We start from the raw sequence: 25,572 nt of genomic DNA on the forward strand, positions 1-25,572 counted from the left end.
GAAGAATTTAAAAAAAAAAACTCAATTGGATGGATTTGCTGTAGAAGAACTATGTCCTGAAAATATCTTACCCTCTTTTTTGCAGCTCTGTTGATCTGGTTGTAACGTAAAACCATCTCGACATTTGCAATAGTATGATCCTGGGGTATTGATACAAGTCTGATCGCAAGGTTTTTCAATTTTACATTCGTCTATATCTTGTTCACAATAGCGTCCTGTAAAGCCCGCTGGACAACTGCAAGTCTCAGGACCTGTGCAAGTACCACCATTTTGACAGCGACCAGAGCAAATGGCTGTAATAAACACATTTTTTTAATTTTTTTGCTAATGACAGGAAGATTTTGTAAAATTAAGGAATTTATAATGAATTTATTTGTATACAAATTCCTTCGAATTTGAAATAAATTCGGGTTTTTTAATTGTTTTAATTGTGTTGGTATGTATTAAACGTTATAATTTATTTCTGTTTTTAAAGATTTATTTTCTATTTTGTCGTCTAAAATCGATCTTAGTAACGACCTTAATGTGTTAAGCTATTTATTGGACAATTGGAACTGGAAATGTAAGCGAACGTATCTAATATGTGGTATAATCGCTATGAGCTAATAGTGAATCTGAAGTCAACAACAAAGCCAGGTTATTATTAACTTCGTAAACTATTCATTTTTTCACTGATAGTTTTCTTTAGAATTACTAAATAAACTTCTTGAATTAATGCTTTCAAACATACCCTTTGAAGTTACAAAAAGACTTAGCAAACAAGTTTGTATTTTTATCTTTTTTTTTACCAACCTCACAACCTTCAAACAGCCTGACATGGGTTAAATAATTAATGTAAATTGTATAAATTTCATAGCATACTTTGAGGCTCTACAAATCACAATTGTGAATGAAATACTTCAATGTACTATTTTGAATTGATACAAACTATGGCATTATTAGGGAATGCAATTTGCAATTGCAATTTATACTGGATGGCTGGTATGTAATGCAACAAAGTTTTTAAAATTTTATTGTTAAAAGTCAAACATTTCGGAAACAACATAATATTGTTTAATCAGTTTAGATTTGGCTACCATTGGCACGATTTAAGGCCGACGAAGAGCCGTCTTGAGTTTTTTAGTGCCAACTTTACTTTCCAAAATATCCCAGGCGCAAACAGTTTGAGATCCTGAGATTTTGGTGGCCATTTTGCGGTAGAAATGAAGAAAACAACCTTTATTTTAAGCCATTCATGATTAACGTGTGCTGTATGCGATGTTACTGAGTCCTGTTTTAATGTCCATAGTCTGCGGCCGAAATATTTGTCTGCCCACGGTTTCAACACTCTCTTTGGGAAATTTTCCCGTTAATATTCGGCATTTATATTGACCCCACGGTTGATGAATACGAGCGAGAAATGACCACCGGTCGTGACGGCATATACATTTTCCCGCTGACCTCTTTGCCAAATAAACCCTATAATTTAATTTTTTTTCACAAACTGCTCAATTTGGAATGGCTTCTCATTGGGGAAAACCAAATACGGTAACCTTCGTGCAAGTAAAGCAACTCCTTGGATCTTTCCAGACTAATGGTGATTTTGATTGGTAAAAAATATGTTGCATATTTTACACCTTAAGGCCGGTACTCTGTTCGGTTTTCGCGTTGAAACTCCATACAAAATTAAAAAATGCGAAAAACTAGCGAAATTTTTCCATTTGTGGTACTTTGTTTTTTCGAGTTGAAAAACTGACGTTTATAGCATGGCGCCATTTGCAATGTGAATTAAGAAATAATTTATTTATTAAAACTATTTTTGTGGGTTTATAACACAAACACGGATTATATTTTTGTTCCGAAACTATACAAAGGATCAAAGGAGCAGCAAATCAATTGCCCAAGGAAAATAAAATGTTAATTTTGTAATAACTAACAGCAACCACCAACTTAATTCAATATCGCTCCCTGTAAAATAGCGCTCCAAGTTACCTAAATAAACACCGCTTTCTATGTGCGAAATAATGGTTTCTATAAAAATTTTTCGCATGAATGAACATAGTACCGGCCTTTACCCCCATAAATCAAAAATGTTTGTTCGATTGGAAAATTCAGTGCATCCTACCCAAAATGTGTACGTTCGATTGACGAGGTGTTACCCATCGCAAGAGCAAAAGTGCAACCCATTTTACACCGTAGCTGGTCTACGCAGCACTCAGTGATAAGAGAGAAGTGGTATCACAATGGACTGAATAGTCTAAGTGAGCCTGATACATCGGGCTGCCACATAACCTAACTTAACCTACGGTGCAAATGGTTACACATTCAATCAGATGTTGAAGACGCTTTTATTCTTCGACCTAAATAATAGCGTTGTTGCAAATACAAAAGAAAGTGAGTGACGCGTGTATTGTGGTTGCTTTTCAATTTCTTCAACACACCTGATTAATTTACCAAGAAGAAGCATATCAATTGTTTAGTGCCGCGACAACAAAATTCGATATTAAATATTTTCAATATAATAGCAAAATGCAAAAAGGAAATGCGTTTTTTTTGCCAACACCATTGTAGATGCGCTATTGGAGAGTAATTCTTCTGACGACGATGAAGAAGTTACAACATCATTGCTTGGACGAAATGACAACGGCGAGTTAAAAACTTTGTTGGTGTTGTAATTAACTTGTACTCTGGAGTAGAAGTAATCATTAAAAATATATAAAATCAAAAGTTTTAACAATTTCCCTTAGTTCAAGAAAAATTTGCGTGTTAGTCGAGATTCCAATAATAGTTGTTAATAAAGGGGTTTTCACCAAAACACTAAATTAAAAGTACAAATATATTTGTGAAGACGCTTATATTTTGCTCAAGTCTTACCAAATAATGGATGGAAAAGATCCAAGGAATTGATTGCAAATAATTTTATATTTCTAAATTAATTAATTAACAAAAATAACCGTGAAAACAAGCTGGTTTTCAGCTTGAAAACTGAACATAGTACTCTGCTTAATAATCGAAATATTTCCGCCAAATTTGTTTTGATTTTATATCAGTGTTGCACCTTTTTTGTTCGATTTCACACATAAACGATGTTGTCATTGCAAGGGGTTTCGGCAACACTGTGGTAACACCATATAATGTTGTACCGTTTGTATGCAACACTTTTTTCCCAAACGAAATCACCATAACTTTTGTAATTATATCCATCAGTGAGCTCTTGGACTTTTGGAACTTCAATTGCAAATTTGCCACTTCAATTGCAAATAGCAAATGACACTTTTTGTGTCACTTTTTAGATACATATGGTGGCAGCCCGATATTTTAGTCTAACTTATGGTGTTTTCTTTTCTGAAAAAAGTGCTTTGCCGTCATTTTGTCTGTACAGAATGCGCATTTTTAAAATGTTACCAGCAACCTAAAAAAAATGCTATTATTTCAGCGGGCAGAAAAGAATTCAAAGAAGGAAACAGGGCAATCGCAGCACTCTCGTTTGTTGGCAGTGCTGAAAATGCCCGTAATTTGCCTCTATGCGTGGCACTATTTTCACAACAGAATACGAAGCCTTTTCGCACTTTTGCCTGTTTTTTTAGAAAAGAACCTAAAAAGTACATTTTCCGGCCAAAATGCAAAAAAAGTGCGCATTTTTCATAAGAAAAGAAAACGCCATTAGACTTCTAAGTCAGAGAAGCCTTGATACTCTCGTAATTTTTATCACAATTACTAAGAGGGGATAAACCACCGTTGAACTACTTTGTTTCTGTTCGGTTGGAAGTGGAATTGAATCTACGACCCTTTGTATGCAAAGCGGGTGTGCTAACTATTGCAGCACATAGGCTCCTCAACGGTAAAATTGCTCCCATCCAATGATAGGCGGATGGAAGCTTGTTAGGTCTTTACCTTTGGTGGAGAGTACAAAAAGAAAGTTCTTGTCGTCCAATTACACTGCAATACATTTTACTACCCTATTATTGAATTAAATGGTATACCTGTAATCCTTTCACTTTCCTTCGAACAATGACAAAAACAAAAATGTACAAATGAATTTCCTTCTTAACTCATTTACATACTGGATACGATTGATAGACAGCTCTTATGCAAATAAATCGAATAAATTTATTACATTATGTTAAGCTTACGTTAAGTGGAAATAATGCTTGATTTTACATTTGTATGTATATACATTAGAGTGGACCCAATGAATTGAAACATCATTATAATATTCTAGAAATACAACGCAAACGCAACACCACATACATATAAAAGAAAGGTAAAAAGATTTAAAGTATGGTGGATCAGGTTCGTGTATACCACGATCGAATTGAACCAAAATGAATTCATAATTTTTTGTATTCATTCATTGTTCCCGAAATCTTTTTTGTTTATATTTTATGAACAAAGGGCCACCCTAATGTATACAGATATGGAAGAAACTCTCTAGATTAATTTACTTACGTTTCATACATCCATCCGCATGCGGTGATTCACGCATCCATCCTGTACAACAATCGTATATGACCTGTTGCGCTGATTTGTGACGTATGACGTCGCGATAGGCCTGTTCGTGCACCAACTGAACGCGCGTACACATTTGATTCGCATGCGTTTGAGGTTGACATGGTGTACTGACATGTTTCCAAATTGGCCGACTATAGACTTCAGTTGTCTTCACGGGCATTGTGATGGTACGTTGTTGCACGCAAATGTGACGTCTGTGTGGCAGCCATCCAGGAGTTACATTATGAGAGGATGAGAAGAAAAAGCAGAGAGAAAATTGTTAATGATGATGTTGACTTACATAGTTAACTTGTTACATATACGTGTATGTATATGTGAGTATGGAATATGAGTAGGCAATTAAATCAATGTCGGCTTGTTGGTTTTTACATGGATTGCATATAAAAAAAAATTAATAAGAAAAATAATTAATGACAATTGCAATAGATTTACATTTGATTGTTTTTTAAGCAAAACATTGTAAATCATATGCTTTTTATACAACAACTTTAACCCTGGACAGTCATCCTTCGTCAAAATTACGACGCGTAATTCCATTTTCGATTTAAAATTCATTTTGGTCGATTGGGAAATGATAAATTTAAGTTATACCAATACAACTATTTTATAAATTTTTCTTTTATACTAATTAAAAACAAATTGAATAAGGAAATAAACTCAATTTTGGTTCTTATTTTTGCTTAAGATGCAAATTATAGCGTCTTGAAATAAGCCGTAGTCAAAATGACGAAGGATGACGTTAGTGTACAAAAAATAAGGATGACTTTCCAGGGTTCAATTGAATGAAGGGAGCCACCGTGGTGCAATGGTTAGCATGCCCGCCTTGCATACACAAGGTCGTGGGTTCGATTCCTGCTTCGATCGAACACCAAAAAGTTTTTCACCGGTGGATTATCCCACCTCAGTAATGCTGGTGACATTTCTGAAGGTTTCAAAGCTTCTCTAAGTGCAATGTGGAACGCTGTTCGGACTCGGCTATAAAAAGGAGGTCCTTTGTCATTGAGCTTAACATGGAATCGGACAGCACTCAGTGATAAGAGAGAAGTTCACCAATGTGGTATCACAATGGACTGAATAGTCTAAGTGAGTCTGATACATCGGGCTGCCACCTAACCTAACTTAAATTGAATGAAACAACAATTGTTTGTATATTTGTACTCTCAGAAGAAATTGTCAGAGACCCATTGTTTAGGATATCAGGTGTTTCAGAACAAAATTACAGCTCGCAATTTTAAGTCAAATTTCCAACAAATTGGCCATTGGCTTTTAGTTTAGCCATAAAGCAATATCTATTGTTTGCCAATCCTGACATAAGAGTCGATCGTCTGGTGGACTTCAATTGAGAGGAAGTGCAACATAGAAATTTTACAACGGATCCAACGGACAAGTTGCCTTAGCATAACTGGAGCAATGAAGACTACTTCAAACAGAGCCTTAGAGATGATACTGGACTTAAGACCTATAGAGGTTCAGATCAAAAGCGAAGCCGCCATGGCTGCGATGAGATTGAAGATGTTGGGAAAGTGGAAGTTGGGAACACAAAACATGACCATGAATTATCAAAGGATAAAAAGAGAGACGGTGGATGTAATGGCGCATGACTAGTTATTATCCAACACCTGAAGTGTCCGTAGATACCTAGTGTGACATTCTGACTCTAGTAAAATTGTCCTAGGAGAATGAGATCCTAGAATGGATACCATAGGGAAATAACTGCTACACCGATGGATCGCAGAAGCGAGAGAGCACGGGACTGGGCGTATATATGGAGGACCCATATATCGAGATCCTATTCCGATTACTGGATCACAGCACAATACTATAGGTGCGTGCCATAACGGAATCTGTTAATTGGCTCGGAAATACCATATGAATCAGATGGGTGCCGGGGTAATAGGGAACGTAAATGAAAATGAACTGACGATAAGATGCTTCAGCATTAGCATTGAAATTCCGTCGGGGCCCAGCGCCTTAGATGGTTTCGCGCTGTTGATGACATTGGTAACTTCAGCTGCGGTAAATTGTGGTGTGTCGTCGGCTCGGAGACCACGTATGCGACGAGTTGCTCTCCTTTTCGCTCTATCACTCTCGGGATGCTCGACAAACAGTCGGTTGAAGTATTTGGCGCATCTCTTCGGGTCAGTCACAGTCACGTCGCCAAAGGTGACTGAAATCCCATCATCCCTTGTAGCGGGGTTCGAGAGGACTCTCACTGTTGACCACAATTTACCAGTTCCTGTGCCTAAGTTACATTGCTTCAGGTGCTCTAACCAAGTGTTCCTCTTGTGCTCGTCGACTATCTTACTAATCTCTAGATTTAGTTCTCTGATTCTAGTATCAGCAGGGTTAGCACGACGGCGTTCATCACGCTCGTCTGCGAGTCCCGCCGCTTCGGCTGGGAAGTTGGGCCTCACTTGGGCAATTCGACCAGCGGGTATGAAGCGAGCGGCTGCTGCATCGATGATGTCCCGGAACGCCCTCTGGGCAACATGAACATGAGAGGGGGACGGGAGCTCACTGAAGCGGCGATCGGTGTATTCTCTGAAGCCTTCCCAGTTGGCTTTCTTTTGATTGATAAACGTCCGGCGTTCAGAGGTTATGAGGCACTACTCCTCCCCAGCCTTGTGGAGAATTTTCCAGCTGTCAGAGTCGATGGCGAAACAATTCCGACAACAAATTACCCCAAGATTCTCGGGGTCACATTCGACAGCCTTTATAAGTCGTCCGCCCATGCCACTGCAATTTGTGATAAGCTCCGCGGTAGAAACAAGGTCCTCAAGTCGCTTGCCGGCAGCACTTAGGGTGCGGACAATCGAAGTTGTCATCCGAATCACCATCTAGTGGATAGACAACCTCCACCCAGGAATGTAAGGGTTGATCTTCACCTTCTAAAGGGTGATACGGTCAAAATTTGGTCAAGGGAAAACGCGTGTAAATCGGTGAAATCGTTTATTTACAAATCAAATTAAATTTCTTTTTCAAGTTCAATTAGTATAAAATTCAGGAAAAATATTCAGTTAGGCTTTCGCTTTTCCAAATCCGAATTGCCGGGCCTCACGCTTGGCACCTGCCATCAGATTTTGTACAGCCAACGTGTCCACCTTCTTCGCCGCAGAAAGCCAGTTGCCTTGAACTGCTGCTCGTCCTTAGCAGTTTTTTTTGGCTATTGTCAAGCGGTCTTAGGTTCCGCTTGACAATAGCCCAGTATTTCTCAATTGGGCGGAGCTCTGGCGTGTTGGGAGGGTTCTTGTCCTTGGGAACCACCTGCACGTTGTTGGCGGCGTACCACTCCATGGCCTTTTTACCGTAATGGCAAGATGCCAAATCCGGCCAAAACAGTACGGAACAACCGTGCTTCTTCAGGAAAGGCAGCAGAAGTTTATTTAAACACTCTTTCACGTAAAATTCTTGGTTGACAGTCCCGGAAGCTATGAAAATGCTGCTTTTCAAGCCACAGGTACACAGGCTTGCCAAACCAGATATTTCTTTGCGAACTTTGACAGTTTTATGTGCTTGAAAATATCTGCTACCTTTCCCCTTCCTTTTGCCGTATAAAACTCCTGTCCCGGAAGCTGCTTGTAGTCGGCTTTGACGTAGGTTTCGTCGTCCATTACCACGCAGTCAAACTTCGTCAGCATCGTCGTGTACAGCCTCCGGGATCGCGCAGCTTATTTGCGGCATCTCGGAGAGAGAGGTTAGGGTTTCGCTTGAAACTACCGGCAACTCTCTTTATCGTCTCAGCGGCTTCCGGTTTTCAATTTCCCCCGGATCCAGGCTTCCTGGCTGTCGACAAACGTTCCCCCAGCTTTGCGTGCGAGTAGCTCGGATTTTCGCGATGCGCGAGCAAAATTTTGATACGCTGCTCTTCTTGCTTCGACGGCATTTTGACAACTGAAGAGTGAATTCCAAAATCAAAATAGGAGCAACATTCTACACACACACACCTTCAATATGAGGGGTGTTCAGGTTTTTAAATGCAAAATTGAAAGAAATACGTCAAGTTTATATTGACCAAATTTTGACCGTATCACCCTTTAGAGCCAGAGATCCGGCGTTACAAAAGAGAGCCTCTAGATCAGGCAGCATACGAGACAGGATTCATGAGGATAGCTGAAGCGGTGAGAAGCTACAAGGTTAATCCTGTTCTCTGAGTTCGACCGCCGCCCATTGCACCGGAGGAGAGAGGCCTCCCACGGCAGACAAGGGTAGTTTTGGCCCAACTAAGATCAGGCAAGTGCAGTCGCCTCAATTCATACTTATCAGTGATTGATAGCAGCGTAGCTGACGTGTGTCCCATATGTAATCAAGGGCCACATGACACTCGTCACCTTTTTGCTTGCCCAGCTAAGCCTACCCGTCTCACTACCAGATCACTCTGGACACACCCCATCCTTGTCGCAGAGTTCCTTGATCTGGCTACCAGCTGAACTACACAAGTATAGAACAAAATGGATGAAGCTACATTAAAAACTGTTACAACAACAACAACTGACGATAAAAGCTAGGAAAAATAGGGTAGTGAACTTAGGGAACGCAGTCCGAGTGGGCACGTGGACGTGGACGGTCGGAAGGACGACGAAAATACTATTGGGTGGCCCAGACAAGATGAGACCTTGGAACACTACATTTGTCACTGCTCTGCTCTTACTAGGCAAAGGGTTAACTATATCGGTGAAGAGGTTATTTGGGACCTACGCCAGGGTGGTAGAAAACTTGCTCATAAACTGTACATTTCGCGAGATTGGATGCAATACATATTGAACAATTAGATTTTTATCAGCTAATTCCGTATATCAGTTTAGTAGCGAAAGGGAAAGGGAGAAAAATGCTAAAGGGATTTTTGGTGGAATACCCAAACATGATAGGCATTTTGAGGATGCAAAATTTGCAAACTGAAAAATCAATTCTCAAAACACATTTCTCCTTGTGGAAAATTTTGCTTCTTCAAAAATCCTACTCTTGGTAGGTGGTTAAACATTACACTTAACGGAAACCCGATAAATGGCAAATAAATCCCATCAAACCAAACTGCAAAATTAATGATTTTTATTAGCGAAAATGAAAATCAAAAATAGTCGAATAAAAAATCAAATGAAATTCAATACTTTGTTGCCAGATTAGGCCTCTCACCCAAACGGAATTATACGCGCCCACATTGTCAAAATCAGAATTCACATTTCGGATATTGGCCCATTCGGCGGTTAATAAGCGTATATCAAATTAAAAAAGAAAAAAAAACACACACACAACGAACACACTTGAAATAAATTGAAAGCTTTTAAATTTAGGCATTTTGTTTAAAAATCATGTCGCAGTCAACAAATATCACCATTAGCACCGGTAAGACTAGGCAGACAAGCTATTTGTTCATGTTTATCTGTAATGGGACTAGGCTATAACAAAGACTTAAAAAACTCTAACTTTACTTTCATTAGCTTTGAAATGCAAAGTGATTTTTTATCCTCGTCGTCTTGGTCACAATGGTAGAGTAAAAAGAGTTGTTAGAGTAACAAATATGAATGCGAACATGATCATGATACCAAGGACGGACAGATGGCCAGACGGATGGACATCGATCAATGGCAAACGGGAAATCGGTATTGATCACAATAGGAGATTGAAATGTTATCATTGATTTGAGTTTCATCTATTGCTTGATGGATATTTAAAAAAGAACTTTAAAAATAAAAAAAATATAATATCGGTTTTTAAATAATATTTTCAGTGACAAACACTTTTCTCAATATTTATCATAAAATACAAGAATTTACTGAGATTGTTTTAAAATTCAATATATCCTAAATTTATTCATACAATAAAACGTTTGGAAAATGGCTTGGGCAAACGTTGTTCTTTTGTAACAGATTTTTGTATCTCTCCGAATACTTCAAATATTTATCAGTAACAAATTTGTTTATTACAAAATTTTTATTTTTGTCGTAAACAAAAATATTTTTATTTTAAAAGCAAATTCGATTTCTTTTATATCAAGTGCTGGTTTTTCTGACGCATATATGAAACATCCTCAAAAATTTGATATAGTTCTATGTAATGCTACACGTCGTAAATTTATCCTTTTGAAATTGAGTGGAACATTTTGGCACATATGAAAAAATACATTATTTCCGTTTTTGTACTACCCAAATTATTGTTTGTAAGAAACGGAGCGTAACATATAACGATTTAAACTAAAGTTGTTTGTTTCCTTTAAACGAAGTCGCTATACATATTCATGTGTGTGCATTACAAGCTGGTCTATAAATAGATCTGTTTGAGTGTATGCATTACTGCTGTGCTGATGGCTATGGCGATATTTGTGTTGGGATGTCACTTGAACCTGGATTGTTTGTTCCATACGCGTAAACAGTCGCCGAACACATTGCACCACCGACGGAGTTGACGTAAGAACGTCTAACGAACCTTTTAAAACGTTTCATGAGCAAAGAAAACGGAAGACGTTCATGAAATCTCGAAGGCCCGCGCGCTTTTCTAAAATTCCGTTTTGATTTTTCGTGAATGTTTCCGGTTCATTTTGTTACGATCCGTTCACTATTTTGGAACGTATTTATATACCCTCCACCATAGGATGGGGGTATATTAACTTTGTCAATCCGTTTGTAACACATCGAGATATTGCTCTCAGACCCCATAAAGTATATATATTCGGGGTCGTGGTGAAATTCTGAGTCGATCTAAGCATGTCCGTCCGTCTGTTGAAATCACGCTAAATTCCGAACGAAACAAGCTATCGACTTGAAACTTGGCACAAGTAGTTGTTATTGATGTAGGTCGTATGGTATTGCAAATGGGCCATATCGGATCACTTTTACGTATAGCCCCCATATATGCGGACCCCAAATTTTTGGTTTGCGGAGCCTCTACGAGAAGCATATTTCATCCGATCCAGCTGAAATTTGGTACATGGTGTTGGTATATGGTCTCTAACAACCATTTAAAAATTGGTCCACATCGGTCCATAATTATATATAGCCCCCATATAAACTGATCCCCAGATTTGGCTTGCGGAGCCTCTACGAGAAGCATATTTCATCCGATCCAGCTGAAATTTGGTACATGATGTTGGTAGATGGTCTCTAACAGCCATGCAAAAATTGGTCCACATCGCGTCATATTTATATATAGCCCCCATATAAACCGATCACCATATTTGGCTTGCGGAGCCTCTAAGAGAAGCAAATTTCATGGGATCCGGCTGAAATTTGGTACATGATGTTGGTATATGGTCTCTAATAGCTATGCAAAAATTGGTCCACATCGGTCCGTAATTATATATAGCCCCCATATAAACCGATTCCCAGTTTTGCCTTGCTGAGCCTCAGCCGAATCGGCTGAAATTTGGTACATGGTGTTGGTATATGGTCTCTAACAACCATTTAAAAATTGGTCCACATCGGTCCATAATTATATATAGCCCCCATATAAACTGATCCCCAGATTTGGCTTGCGGAGCCTCAAAGAGAAGCAAATTTCATCTGATCCGGCTAAAATTTGGTACATGATGTTGGTAGATGGTCTCTAACAGCCATGCAAAAATTAGTCCACATCGCGTCATATTTATATATCGCCCCCATATAAACCGATCACCATATTTGGCTTGCGGAGCCTCTAAGAGAAGCAAATTTCATGCGATCCGGCTGAAATTTGGTACATGATGTTGGTATATGGTCTCTAATAGCTATGCAAAAATTGGTCCACATCGGTCCGTAATTATATATAGCCCCCATATAAACCGATTCCCAGATTTGCCTTGCTGAGCCTCTAAGGTGTTGCTATATAGTCTCTAACAACCATGCAAAAACTGGTTCAGATCGGTTCATAATTATATATAGCCCCATATAAACCGATCCCCAGATTTGGCTTGCGGAGCCTCTACGAGAAGCATATTTCATCCGATCCAGCTGAAATTTGGTACATGGTGTTGGTATATGGTCTCTAACAACCATTTAAAAATTGGCCCACATCGCTCCATAATTATATATAGCCCCCATATAAACCAATCCCCAGATTTGGCTTGCGGAGCCTCAAAGAGAAGCAAATTTCATCTGATCCGGCTAAAATTTGGTACATGATGTTGGTAGATGGTCTCTAACAGCCGTGCAAAAATTGGTCCACATCGTGTCATATTTATATATAGCCCCTATATAAACCGATCACCATATTTGGCTTGCGGAGCCTCTAAGAGAAGCAAATTTCATGCGATCCGGCTGAAATTTGGTACATGGTGTTGGTATATGGTCTCTAATAGATATGCAAAAATTGGTTCACATCGGTCCGTAATTATATATAGCCCCCATATAAACCGATTCCCAGATTTGGCTTGCTGAGCCTCTAAGAGAAGCAAATTTCAGTCGATCCGGCTGAAATTTGGTACATGGTGTTGCATTATAGTCTCTAACAACCATGCAAAACCTGGTTCAGATCGGTCCATAATTATATATAGCCCCCATATAAACCGTTCCCCAGATTTGATCTCCGGAGCCTCTTGGAGGAGCAAAATTCATCCGATCCGGTTGAAATTTGCAACGTGGTGTTAGTATAAGGCCGCTAATATCCATGCCAAAATTGGTCCATATCGGTCTATAGTTATATATAGCCGATCCCCAATCACACAAAAATTGGTCCATATCGGTTCATATTCATGATTACCACTCGAGCCAAAAATAATCTACCAAAATTTTATTTTTATGGGAAACATTGTCAAAATGTTATTTCTATAGAAAATTTTGTAACCATTTTATTTATATAGAAAATTTTGTCAAAATTTTATTTCTATAGAAATTTTTTTCCAAGTTTTATTTCTATAGAAAATGTTTCCCAAATTTTACTTCTATAGAAAATGTTGTCAAAATTTTATTTTGTCAAAAGTATTTTTCTATAGAAACTTTAAACTTAATTATATACGTATTTAATCGGCCTTTTTTAGTTTAATATATACTACGTATGGACTACCTTGTAATTTAGAAGACGATGTTAGGAAGTTTTAAGATACTTTGCCATCGGCAAGTGTTACCGCAACCCAAGTAATTCGATTGTGGATGACAGTCTTCAGTAGAAGTTTCTACGCAATCCATGGTGGAAGGTACATAAGCTTCGGCCTGGCCGAACTTACGGGCGTATATATTTGTTTTGTCTAATATATACAATGTAGAGGACGATGTTAGGAAGTTATAAGATACATTGGCACCGGTGAGCATTATCACAACCCAAGTAATTCGATTGAGGATGGCAGTCTTTAGTACAAGTTTCTACGCAATCCATGGTGGAGGGTATATAAGATTCGGCCTGGCCGAACTTACAGCCGAATATACTTGTTGGTGTTATTACCGTTTTTTGTCCACTTTTTTAACTAAATACAACACTGCCAGTATCACGTTAACGAGCAATGGCACGAAAAACAAACCAAAGATTTATTCACATTTAAATTTTTGAGGGCTCTAACGATGGTCACGTATGAGTTTCCAGTCAAATATAAAGCAAGCACACCTAACGCTTGAATACAATCCGAATAACTTTGTTTCTTAATGCAATAGATCAAAATGCTTTTGTAGGCTTGTAAACAATGATATGAACTGCAAGCAAAATGCCTCACTGCATAGCTCCAGTGCTGTTATTTTGTTCTCACTGTTGTCATGTGTACAGCCGTAGTTCTCACTTAATTGACAATTGTACGATATTTGTTGTCAACCTTTAGTCATAGTTGTTCAACAATGTAATCAGAAACTATTTTTAGGAAAATCCTCTTTCACAATTTTGTTGATTTGTTTGCCATAGACTCCCATCAGCATTGTTGACATCGGGGCCTTGATTAAATGAGGCAAACTAATCGAATGCGACACACGCATATACATTGACCAGTTTCATGGGATAAACATTTCAAGTGTCGCCAGAGTAATCCAACGAAGACAGTAAACAATATGCAGTTCATGCAACATCATTAACAATGACATCCATAAGACGTGAGTGTTGCTGCTGCTGCAGCAATTTTGGGCGATGATTTTTCGTTTGATCCATCCACGCCAAAAAGTTGTCCGTTGTTGCATGAAAATGAAAAATGCCACTATGCTTGGGTGATCGCCATCCTTGTTGTCGTCATACTGTCTGAGTTGGAGAGGCATACATGGAACGACGTGTCTTTAAGAAAATACCGACTTATGGGGAGATTTTCCCTTTTGTCCCCAATTTTAGAGAGGTGTGTCTTAGGTTCTCCTCCTAGCTTTGCTTTTGATTCCATTTGACTTAATTTTTATTTATTTTCGTTGAGTTTTGTTTTTGTTGTGCTCTGTCATGGAAAATACTTTTCTTAGAGGTTTTTCGTTTATCTGGGCGATAATGTTTTCGCTCTTTTGGAAAATATTTCGCCAAATAATTTTCAACTTTAGATGATGACTTTAACCCACGCACACACTTGAAGAGGTTGCACAAAATTGCCTTTGTGCCTTTATTGAGGAAAATAAAAAAATAATTTTTATTTATGAATCTTTTGGAAAATTTTGAGTGGAACATGAGTGATGACATGCATGGTATGAATGTGGGTTTCATGCAGCAGTAAACGTTTGCCTCTTTGCATCTTTCCTAAATGTTTCATTAAAATGCCGGATGTGATTACAAATCAAAGAAATGCTAAGAACGGTGCCTTTAATATGTTTTAGAAATACTACACTGAAAGAAGAGTTTTCTTTTCTGGGGAACGAATTTTTAGATAAACGAATATACTTTAAAAACACATCGTTTATCGTAAATTCGAGCAATAGCACAATGTCAATTTTGGAGTGGGAACATGGAACATTTTTGTCGCAAAAATCTTGTTTTCTCGTCAAACATAAACATGCTTGCCGATATTAAATACACAATTTCCGAGAAATGGTTTCGACAAACATCTTACTGTTGAAAAATAACATTTGCTCTTGAAAGATGTTAGTGGTGATCATAAAAATACTTGCCGAAATCAAATACATAATTTCTGAGAAAATAACATAGTTGCGTCAAACATGTTCCATGTTCAACGTCGAAAAATATTATGCTTTTGGTCATATTCATTCTCTGGGTGTAATGAGAACTTTGTTTGCCTAAAATTTCGTTCTGGAGGTAAGTATTATTTTCTTTGTGTATATACAGGATGGCTGATATGTAATGTCTATTTTCCTTCCTTCTCTGAGTGTAGTGAAAATACTTTGTTACAAATGAAAACTTTGTCTAAAATTTCATTCCGGAGATATGTATTATTTTATTTGGGTATATACAGGGTTGCTGATATTTAATGCAACAAGTTTTTATTATTGTTTTTTGTTATTCAAAAGCAAAACATGTTGGAAATAAATAACATACAGTTTTCGAATCAGTTTAGATTTGTTCGTATTGGATGGCAAGAAATATGGCCGACATAGCCATCACACTCTGCACGAACGTGGCTCTGCGATATTTTGGCCCATTCCCGGTGAAGCGCTGTATTGAGAAGATCGACACTTTGGTATTTTTTTAGTGCAACCTTGCTCTCCATAATACCTCTGGCGAAAAATTCCATTTCAGCCATTCTTGAAATGCCCATGGACTACGGTCGAAATTTTTGTCAATATTGTCTTTATGACATTTAATCCAGGGTGGATGAATAATCCGGGAGCAAAGGTCAAACGGATCTCGATCCGGAGATTTTGGTGCCCATTGTGCGGTAGAAATTAAGCGACGAACCTCCTTCATCAGCCATTCTTGGTTGATGCGTGCTGAGCGCGATGGTGGTGAGTCCTGTTGGAAAGCTCATCGTCTGCGGCCGAAGTGTTTGTATGTCCAGGGCATCAAGACTGCAAATTTCAAGCAAATCGATTAAAAATGTCAAATCTGGAAAATCGAATTAAAATACCAGTGTCTATATGCTCAAAAAGTTTATCATCGATCTTGATATGCCTATAAATAAAAAAATTGTTTGCCCAAATTTTCAGGATGATAGCTTCATTATTAAAGGCAGACAACAGATAGACACACGGATATCGTTGGGTCGCCTAAGAATTTTAACCTGACCAAGAATATATGTATATACTTTATATAGTCGAAAATCGATATTTCGATGTATCACAAAGGGACAGTGAAACTAACTATACCACCACCCACTGTAGGATGGTAATTTTCTAATACAAAAAAAAAATCACAAAAAATTATTAAATCAATTATAGTTTGCATTACATCAATTATTTCTTAATTGCAATTAAACAATCAGTTCTAATATTTTTTTAATATAAACAAGTATATACGGCCGTAAGTTCGGCCAGGCCGAATCTTATGTACCCTCCACCATGGATTGCGTAGAAACTTCTACGAAAGACTGTCACTGAATCAGATAAATTTTGGTCTTCCAAGAGGCTCCGGAGGTCAAATCTGGTGATCGGTTTATATGGGGATTATATATAATTATGGACCAATTTTTGCATGGTCATTAGAGACCATATACTAACACCATGTACCAAATTTCAGCCGGATCGGATGAAATTTGCTTTTCTTAGAGGCTCCGCAAGCCAAATCTGGGGATCGGTTTATATGGGGGCTATATATAATTATGGACCGATGTGGACCAATTTTTGCACGGTTATTAGAGATCATATGCTGACACCATGTACCAAATTTCAACCGGATCGGATGAAATATGCTTCTCTTAGAGGCTCCGCAAGCCAAATCTGGGGATCGGTTTATATGGGGGCTATATAATTATATATCGATGTGGACCAATTTGTGCACCCCATCCTATGGTGGGGATTATAAAAATTAAAGAATTTTTTTTTGTGTGTGTCTGGTGAGAGTTATGAAAATACCAGCATAAAAATTAAAAAAAAATGTCTCACTAGAACAAGAACTATATAATTAAAGTAAAAGCAAAAGAAACTTGTAAATCTTTCACAATCATAATTGCTAAGCATTTCGAAAATCAGAATAAAACCCTAAAATTAAAAGGCACTTAACTTTTTAGTTCAACACCAAATTAGTGACTGGACACTCATTCCAGTCCAGTATTCACACAATTAAGTTGATGATGGCAAAAGACAAAAGCGTTGATGACGACATGGTTATCCTCAATGTCCAAGACCAATATTTAGGTCCTATGGTCATAACAATGTGTTGATGTGGATTTTTCCTTCCGTCCTCATAAAATTCATGGAGATTCATTTTTTTCCTCTTCATCAACCGTTGCCTTCGCCGAAATGCTTCTACGTCTAAATATGACAGAACTTCCGTATTCGGTGTTTTAAGTCTTAAACCACTTAAGTATGAGGTTGAGTTATGGCCGGTCATTGGGTTCTTTTCTCCTCATTTGTTACCTGGTTAAAAGGCATTCGGATAGTCATACATAAAAGAGTTGAAATGAAAAACTCATTGCATCATAACAACCATCATCTTCATCATCGCCATCACTCTAAGTGTATTGATCATCTACACTTCCTAATGTAATCGACAAAACCAACGGCAGATCGTATATGAGGTATTATTGATGAGGAAAGAATGAAAATGGAGAATTTTTCAAAGTATAGTGGGAGGACCAATAGGTGATGCTCGTGATATGATAGCCCACTTTAGAAAAAAGAAATGTACAGATACTCTTAATGCAATATTGCATCTATTGCAACAACGGTCATAAGGCTTCGTGCGCTATCACTATGATTGGGATTAGAGAACAGGCAATGTTTAAAACAATACCAGATGTGTAACCACCGTGGATTATACTCTGAAATACGTATTTCAAAATCACCTTGTTTACAGAACAGCGATGGAATGTAGGCAACCGTCTTATTTTCCCAGCATTTATTTTAATCAACACATTTCAATTAGGGATTGTAATCAAAAGCAAGAAGTAATCTTTTTGACCTTTTCAAAATTTGAAAAAGTCTACATTTATTTTTTTTAATTTTAAACAAGTAAGTAAAGTCTAAAGTCGGGCGGAGCCGACTATATTATACCCTTCACCACTATGTAGACAAACATTTGTGTTACCATCTCAACTACTTAAAATTTGCTGGGAGCTATATAAAGGTTTGCATTTCCAGATACAAATACTTTTAATGGAAACAATTTTTTGTACTTCTACAAAAACTCTAGAATTAAAATTTAAATCGGCTAATGCCGTGGGATGAAGCACAATGTTAGTAAAAAATATGGGAAATATGAAGCGAGCGAAATTTTAATGCAATTGTACAAAAGAGATTGATGATTTTTCAGACGATACATATGTATTCGAGATATAGGACAATTAGAGTAATATTTACAATTTTTGCTACTCAGCAGTGGCGATATTACAAGGATATTGGTTAGATCTCGCCAAGATATGTGGTCAAGTGTGGGTTGTGATATATTATTTGGTCTAGTCGGGCGACTTGGAGCCTTATTGAAAACTCATCCGTTCTGTGGAAATTTTTGGCATTGCAGTGTGTAGGATATGGCTAAGATATGGGGAAATCATCACAGAATTTTGTGTAAAGTGTGAGAATTTTGGCCATATTTGTATTCTCTGTGGAAACTATCCAGTCAATTGGAGGAAAATCCCATTGAAAATGGGTCTAAAATATGAAACAGTCTACCATATTTCCAATTACCTATATCACGGTAAAACTCTGGCTTTTGTGGCCATATAATATATATCTAAATATAATATATATCTATATCTAAATTTGAACCGATTTCAATCAAATTTACCAAGCATTGGTAGAATGTCAATTCTACCCTCTGTGCAAAATTTCACGAAGATCGGTAGTAAACTTTGGCCTCTGTGGTCATATGAGTCTAAATCGGACGAAATATATACATGGGAGCTATATCTAAATCTGAACCGATTTGGCTGATATTTTGCAAGATTTGCGAGATTCATAAAATATTTGGATGTATGGTATTTCAAGAAAATCGGTTGATAAACACGCTAACTATGACCACATCGGGGATAAATATATATGGCAGCTATATCTAAACCTGAACCGATTTTTTCCAAAACCAATAGCGATTGTCTCTGTCCCAAGAAACGGCCCTATGCCAAATTAGAGGACGATCGGACTTAAATTGCGAGCTGTACTTTGTGCACAAAATTACATATACAGACAGACGGACAGACAGACAGACAGACGGACATCGCTAAATCGACTCAGAATTTAATTCTAAGCCGATCGGTATACTAAAAGATGGGTCTATGACCACTATTTCTTGGCGTTACATACAAATGCACAAACTTATTATACCCTGTACCACAGTAGTGGTGAAGGGTATACAAATTTGCGTTTCATATTTGCAAAGGACAACTGTTCGATATGAAAGAGTCGACTTTGCAAAATTTAGGAAAGGACGACTTTTGTATGAATTTTTTCGTGAAAATTCGAGTAGTGGATTTTTATCACTATCAAAAGTCTTGACACTTAACAATAATGTGCTAAAAATTGAGTTCCAAACATATAATTTTTACACCGAAACATAAAAAAAATCAATAGTGTTCGATTCTGACCCAGGGTTGCCAGGGAAAATTTTCGGTTTACCCTACAAGGACGAAAACGTTCCCTACTTTCCCCTACATTCCCAAAAAATGTTGACAACATTTTCGATAGAAATAAAATTTTGACAAAATTTTTTATAGAAATAAAATTTTGACAAAATTTTCTATAGAAATAAAATTTGTAGTTGTTGTATGGTTGACCTTATAGTGTAATTATTTGTAGAGTTTGTAAGGTTTGAGGTCATGTTGTAATAAAACAAAATAAAATCTTAGTTTTTTATAGTGTTTTTTAATTCTTTCCAATATTTCGTTGTCCGTCCTCAGGAAAATTAAATTTTTTAATAAGACAAAGTGACTTGCTCACCACTGCGTTTGAGTAAACTTTGACATAAGTTTCCATAGAAATAAAATTTTCTATAGAAATAAAATTTGACAAAATTTTATAGAAATAAAATTTTTACAAAATTTTCTATAAAATAATATTTTGAGAAAATTTTCTATAGAAATAAAATTTTTACAAAATTTTCTATAGAAATAATATTTTGAGATAATTTTCTATAGAAATAAAATTTTGAAAAAAAAAAAATATTCAATAGAAATAAAATGTTGACAACCTTTTCTATAGAAATAAAATTTAGACAAAATTGTTTGTGGAAATAAAATTTTGACAATATTTTCTATAGAAATAAAGTTTTGGCAAAATTTTCTATAGAAATAAAATTTTGACAAAATTTTCGATAGAAATAAAATTTTGACAAAATTTTCTATAGAAATAAAATTTTCTATAGAAATAAAATTTTGAAAAAATTGTCTATAGAAATAAAATTTTGACAAAATTTTCTATAGAAATAAAATTTTGACAAAATTTTCTATAGAAATAAAATTTTAACAAAATTTTCTATAGAAATAAAATTTTTACAAAATTTTCTATAGAAATAAAATTTTAACAAAATTTTCTATAGAAATATATGTTTGGTAGATTTCTGCTAAGATTTCCTTCAAATTTTGGTAGATTGGTTTTGGCATGAGTGGTAACCGGCTTTTAATTTCCTCCTCTAGAGCCACCAAAATGTAAAAATTATTACAAATTGTTTGAGTGAAAAAGTCCCTACATTGTGACGCTAAATACATATTCGAAAAAAATCCTACATGTAGGCAATTTCCCCTACTTCTGGAAACACTGTTCTGACCCAAAACACATACTTGTGCCAAATTTGAAGATGATTGGACTAAAATTGCGACCTAGACTTTGATTAAAGGGTGATACGGTCAAAATTTGGTCAATATAAACTTGACGTATTTCTTTCAATTTTGCATTTAAAAAACCTGAACACCCCTCATTTTGATGGTGTGTGTGTGTGTGTGTAGAATGTTGCTCCTATTTTGATTTTGGAATTCACTCTTCAGTTGTCAAAATGCCGTCCAATAAGAAGAGCAGCGTATCAAAATTTTGCTCGCGCATCGCGAAAATCCGAGCTACTCGCACGCAAAGCTGGCAAAATCGCTAAAAGTTGCCAATTCAACCGTAACAAATGTAATTTAAGTGTTTGGGGAACGTTTGTCGACAGCCAGGAAGTCTGGATCGGGGGGAAATCGAAACCGGAAGCCGCTGAGACGATAAAGAGAGTTGCCGGTAGTTTCAAGCGAAGCCATAACCTCTCTCTCCGAGATGCCGCAAATAAGCTGGGTGTATCGTCTACAACCATGCATCGAGCCAAAAAACGAGCCGGGCTATCGACTTACAAGAAGGTAGTGACTCCAAATCGCGATGATAAACAAAATACGACGGCCAAAGCGCGATCCCGACGATGCTGTCGAAGTTTGACTGCGTGGTAATGGACGACGAAACCTACGTCAAAGCCGACTACAAGCAGCTTCCGGGACAGGAGTTTTATACGGCAAAAGGAAGGGGAAAGGTAGCAGATATTTTCAAGCACATAAAACTGTCAAAGTTCGCAAAGAAATATCTGGTTTGGCAAGCCATCTGTACCTGTGGCTTGAAAAGCAGCATTTTCATAGCTTCCGGGACTGTCAACCAAGAAATTTAGGTGAAAGAGTGTTTGAATAAACGTCTGCTGCCTTTCCTGAAGAAACACGGTTGTTCCGTACTGTTTTGGCCGGATTTGGCATCTTGCCATTACGGTAAAAAGGCCATGGAGTGGTACGCCGCCAACAACGTGCAGGTCGTTCCCAAGGACAAGAACCCTCCCAACACGCCAGAGCTCTGCCCAATTGAGAAATACTGGGCTATTGTCAAGCGGAACCTAAAGAAGACCAAAAAAACTGCTAAGGACGAGCAGCAGTTCAAGACAAACTGGATTTCTGCGGCGAAGAAGGTGGACAAGGTGGCTGTACAAAATCTGATGGCAGGTGTCATGCGTGAGGCCCGGCAATTCGGATTTGGAACAGCGAAAGCCTAACTGAATATTTTTCCTGAATTTTATACTAATTGAACTTGAAAAAGAAATTTAATTTGATTTTTTAAATAAACGATTTCACCGATTTACACGCGTTTTCCCTTGACCAAATTTTGACCGTATCACCCTTTACAAAAATGTGTTCACAGACAAATGGATGGACATGGCCAGATCGACTTAGGGGCCGGCTCTGACCAATATTGCTTTTTGAAAAATTAACTTTAAAGAAGGAAATTTTGCTATTAGTTCAAAGCCATGCGACTTTAAGGGACTCTGAGGGACGCAAATTTCCGAAATTTGTGTCCTAAATTTAAAAGAAAAAAAATTTTGAAGCAAAGATTTTAAACTTTCTTTTAACTAAAATTTCATTATTTAAAAAAAAATTGTCCTTATATTTATGGAAATTGCGCATCCTAAAATTTAGGTTGCGTAATCTCAACTACAACTAATTTTTTTTTTTCAGTGTAAAAATCCACAGAAATTATTTATATATATTAGAATTTAAAAGAAAAACGTTTGCGACACCCGTCTTCCAAAAGTACCAAATTTTCGTCGTCGCATTACTGGATTTAAGATAGTAACCCCTTACGATTTTATTCCTTCGAAATTGGTATTCCATTGTAAGATCCTACAACTGTCAGACTACCTCGTAAGCAACGGTAATTGCGAAGGAGTTGAAACAAGGCACGCATATGGAATAAACGTGAGAAGCACGTTGTATTTAATCAGAAGATAGGTCGATCATAAAGGGAAAAGTGTTTCTGGCTGGTCATTATGAATGGCAATATGTAGAAGTAGTAGACTTCTACAGTGGATGAACCAACTAAGAGAGTGATACTCGTTATAGCATGGAACCAAGCAAAGGTAATTCCTCTGTGAAGGAGTAGCAGTAACAACCGGTTTCAATTATAACTGTTCCGATGCTAAATAAGGAGCTGTTTTTAAACAATTTTTATAGCAAATGTTGATGATGATGGCGATGACGATGCCTACGTCAGCATCCATGCTAAAATTGGTGTTGGTGGCTTGAATTGTATGGGATGCTACGGTTGTTGCATTGTAGCTTACCATGATGTTTTCTGCTGGTCCTATCCACCATCCACCATCGAAGGGGTTTAAATTTATGGTGGAACATAAAATAAAATTATGGCAACATAAACATAATCATCAGTCGAGTCCAGTCCGTCCGTCTGTCCATAATGTCTACCAGCCTTTTGGACTATGACTGCATGGATGGCTAACTGCCGCAACGGCTGGCTATCTTCACTTCTTCACGCGGTGGACAAAGACAATGGGTAGCCAGCCACCGTGAGCAACATTCAATTACAAAATATTTAACAAAAATGAATGAACGAATGCGAATTTTAGGCCAATTTGTGTTGGTGTTTTTCTTTAAAATGTTATGGAGTAAGCAATTTGTAGCTTTTGAAGCTATTATTTGGATAGGGGAGACTCTAATCTATTAGAGAGTATCCGTAAATATAGACCAATTTGGAAAGAGTAAACATAAATTCGTAGAAGAAATTTACAATAGATCACGTACGTATGGGTTCATAAAATGTTTTGGTGAAAAAGGGGAAAAAGAAAAGATTTTCTTTTTCGCTGGGAATAAGTCATAATTTGGACACATCTGTTTCATATGTAGAATAGAAACATTTTCGTAATGATCGTATTTGCATAGAAATCAAATAGAAGATACTTAAAATAAATTTTAACCTTATCTCTTTAGCCCTAAAATATTTTTCTTTACATTGAAGACAATTTGCGTTTCTTCAAAACACACAAAAATTAACGAAAATTAACAAAAAAAAAATGTATCATGTAGTTAATGAAACAAATACTACAAATTTTATTTTAATGAATGTTTTATTATTTTAAAGAAATTTGTCCTCAATAAAAGTTTCAAATTTCATGACTTTAAGTTCGCATATGCAGAATTATCAATATGGATGTACTCTACTCGTGACGTTATCAAAGCAGAATTGTTGAACTCCTTTGTCTCCTAATATATGTCCTTTAAGTTTCAAACAAATCGAAAAACTTGCATTTTCATAGGAATATGGAACACAAATATTGGGAACGAAAAATCCTCTCTAAAAATTAAGTACCGAATTTTCGTTTTAGGACCAAAGTAGGAATACCAAAATCGAAAATTGACTTTTAGAATAATCGATTCATTTAATGGACTGGAATGTTATCTTTAAAACCTACGCAAATCGAGTCTTGATGTTAGCCAAATCGTCTATTTTTTTTTTTATTTTAACAGAAAAAATAAACTTTGGATCTTCTTATGTTATATTATCTTAATTTTTGTAAGTGATGTGTATCTACAGACATGCGGTTAATGTATCTACAGACATTTTAACCGCATGTCTACAGACATGCCCACAGCTAGAAATTTCAAAACAGTTTAATTTTTCAAATGTTGAAAAAGTTGAAAATTCTAAAAATGCAAATTCTGTAAAAGTCGACAAAATCAAAAAAGTCAACTTTTTGATTCGCATGACAATCCCTAGGACAAAATATTTGATGTGCTGCATCATGAAAGAAAATTGTAACTAAATAGTTTTCTAATTGCAACATGTTACTAATAAGTTAATACTTTTTATCAAATTGAAGAAAATTTATAAAAAATAAATAAAAAATTAAAAATATTTTTTTTTGTTTTAGAAAATTTCATATTTTGAAGGAAAAAAATTGGATTTAAAAATTGTTAAAATGTACGAAGTTAAAGACAGGTACAATTTTCGTAAAATTTACCCATTTGAGAGACTTATGAACTTTATTTCTCCCACTTTACAAAAATATAAACTATTTTATTTTTTAGTCAACTTGTGTACAATTTTTGTATACACGACATTTGTATACAACTTTTACACTATATTTGTACACAATTTTTGTATACACTATATTTATTTACAACTTTCACACCCTATTTGCATACAACTTTTTTCTAATTTTTAGTTCATGTCATTAAAGTAAGCGAAAAGTTATTCAATAAGCGAAAAGTTTGCTCACATCGGGCAAATTTTAACTAAAATCATATAATCTTTATGAACTAAAATAAAGGTCAGTTGGTATTAGGTTAGGTTAGGTTATGTGGCAGCCCGATGTATCAGGCTCACTTAGACTATTCAGTCCATTCTGATACCACATTGGTGAACTTCTCTCTTATCACTGAGTGCTGCCCGA

General features: G+C 36.6%; 1 protein-coding gene across 1 annotated transcript in view; it reads right to left on the minus strand.

The window, feature by feature from the left end:
* Positions 1–25,572, minus strand: part of slow (epidermal growth factor-like protein slowdown) — a 221,082-nt gene that overhangs the window by 1,076 nt on the left and 194,434 nt on the right. The window contains exons 4-5 of the mRNA XM_075304794.1: positions 4,429–4,685; positions 72–293 (exon numbers count right to left, since the gene is read on the minus strand). Of these exons, the coding sequence (XP_075160909.1) occupies positions 72–293; positions 4,429–4,685 (479 nt within the window). The remainder of the gene's footprint in view (positions 1–71; positions 294–4,428; positions 4,686–25,572) is intronic.

The sequence above is a fragment of the Haematobia irritans genome, chromosome 4, assembly GCF_050003625.1.
Source record: "Haematobia irritans isolate KBUSLIRL chromosome 4, ASM5000362v1, whole genome shotgun sequence".
Taxonomy (NCBI): Eukaryota; Metazoa; Arthropoda; class Insecta; order Diptera; family Muscidae; genus Haematobia; species Haematobia irritans.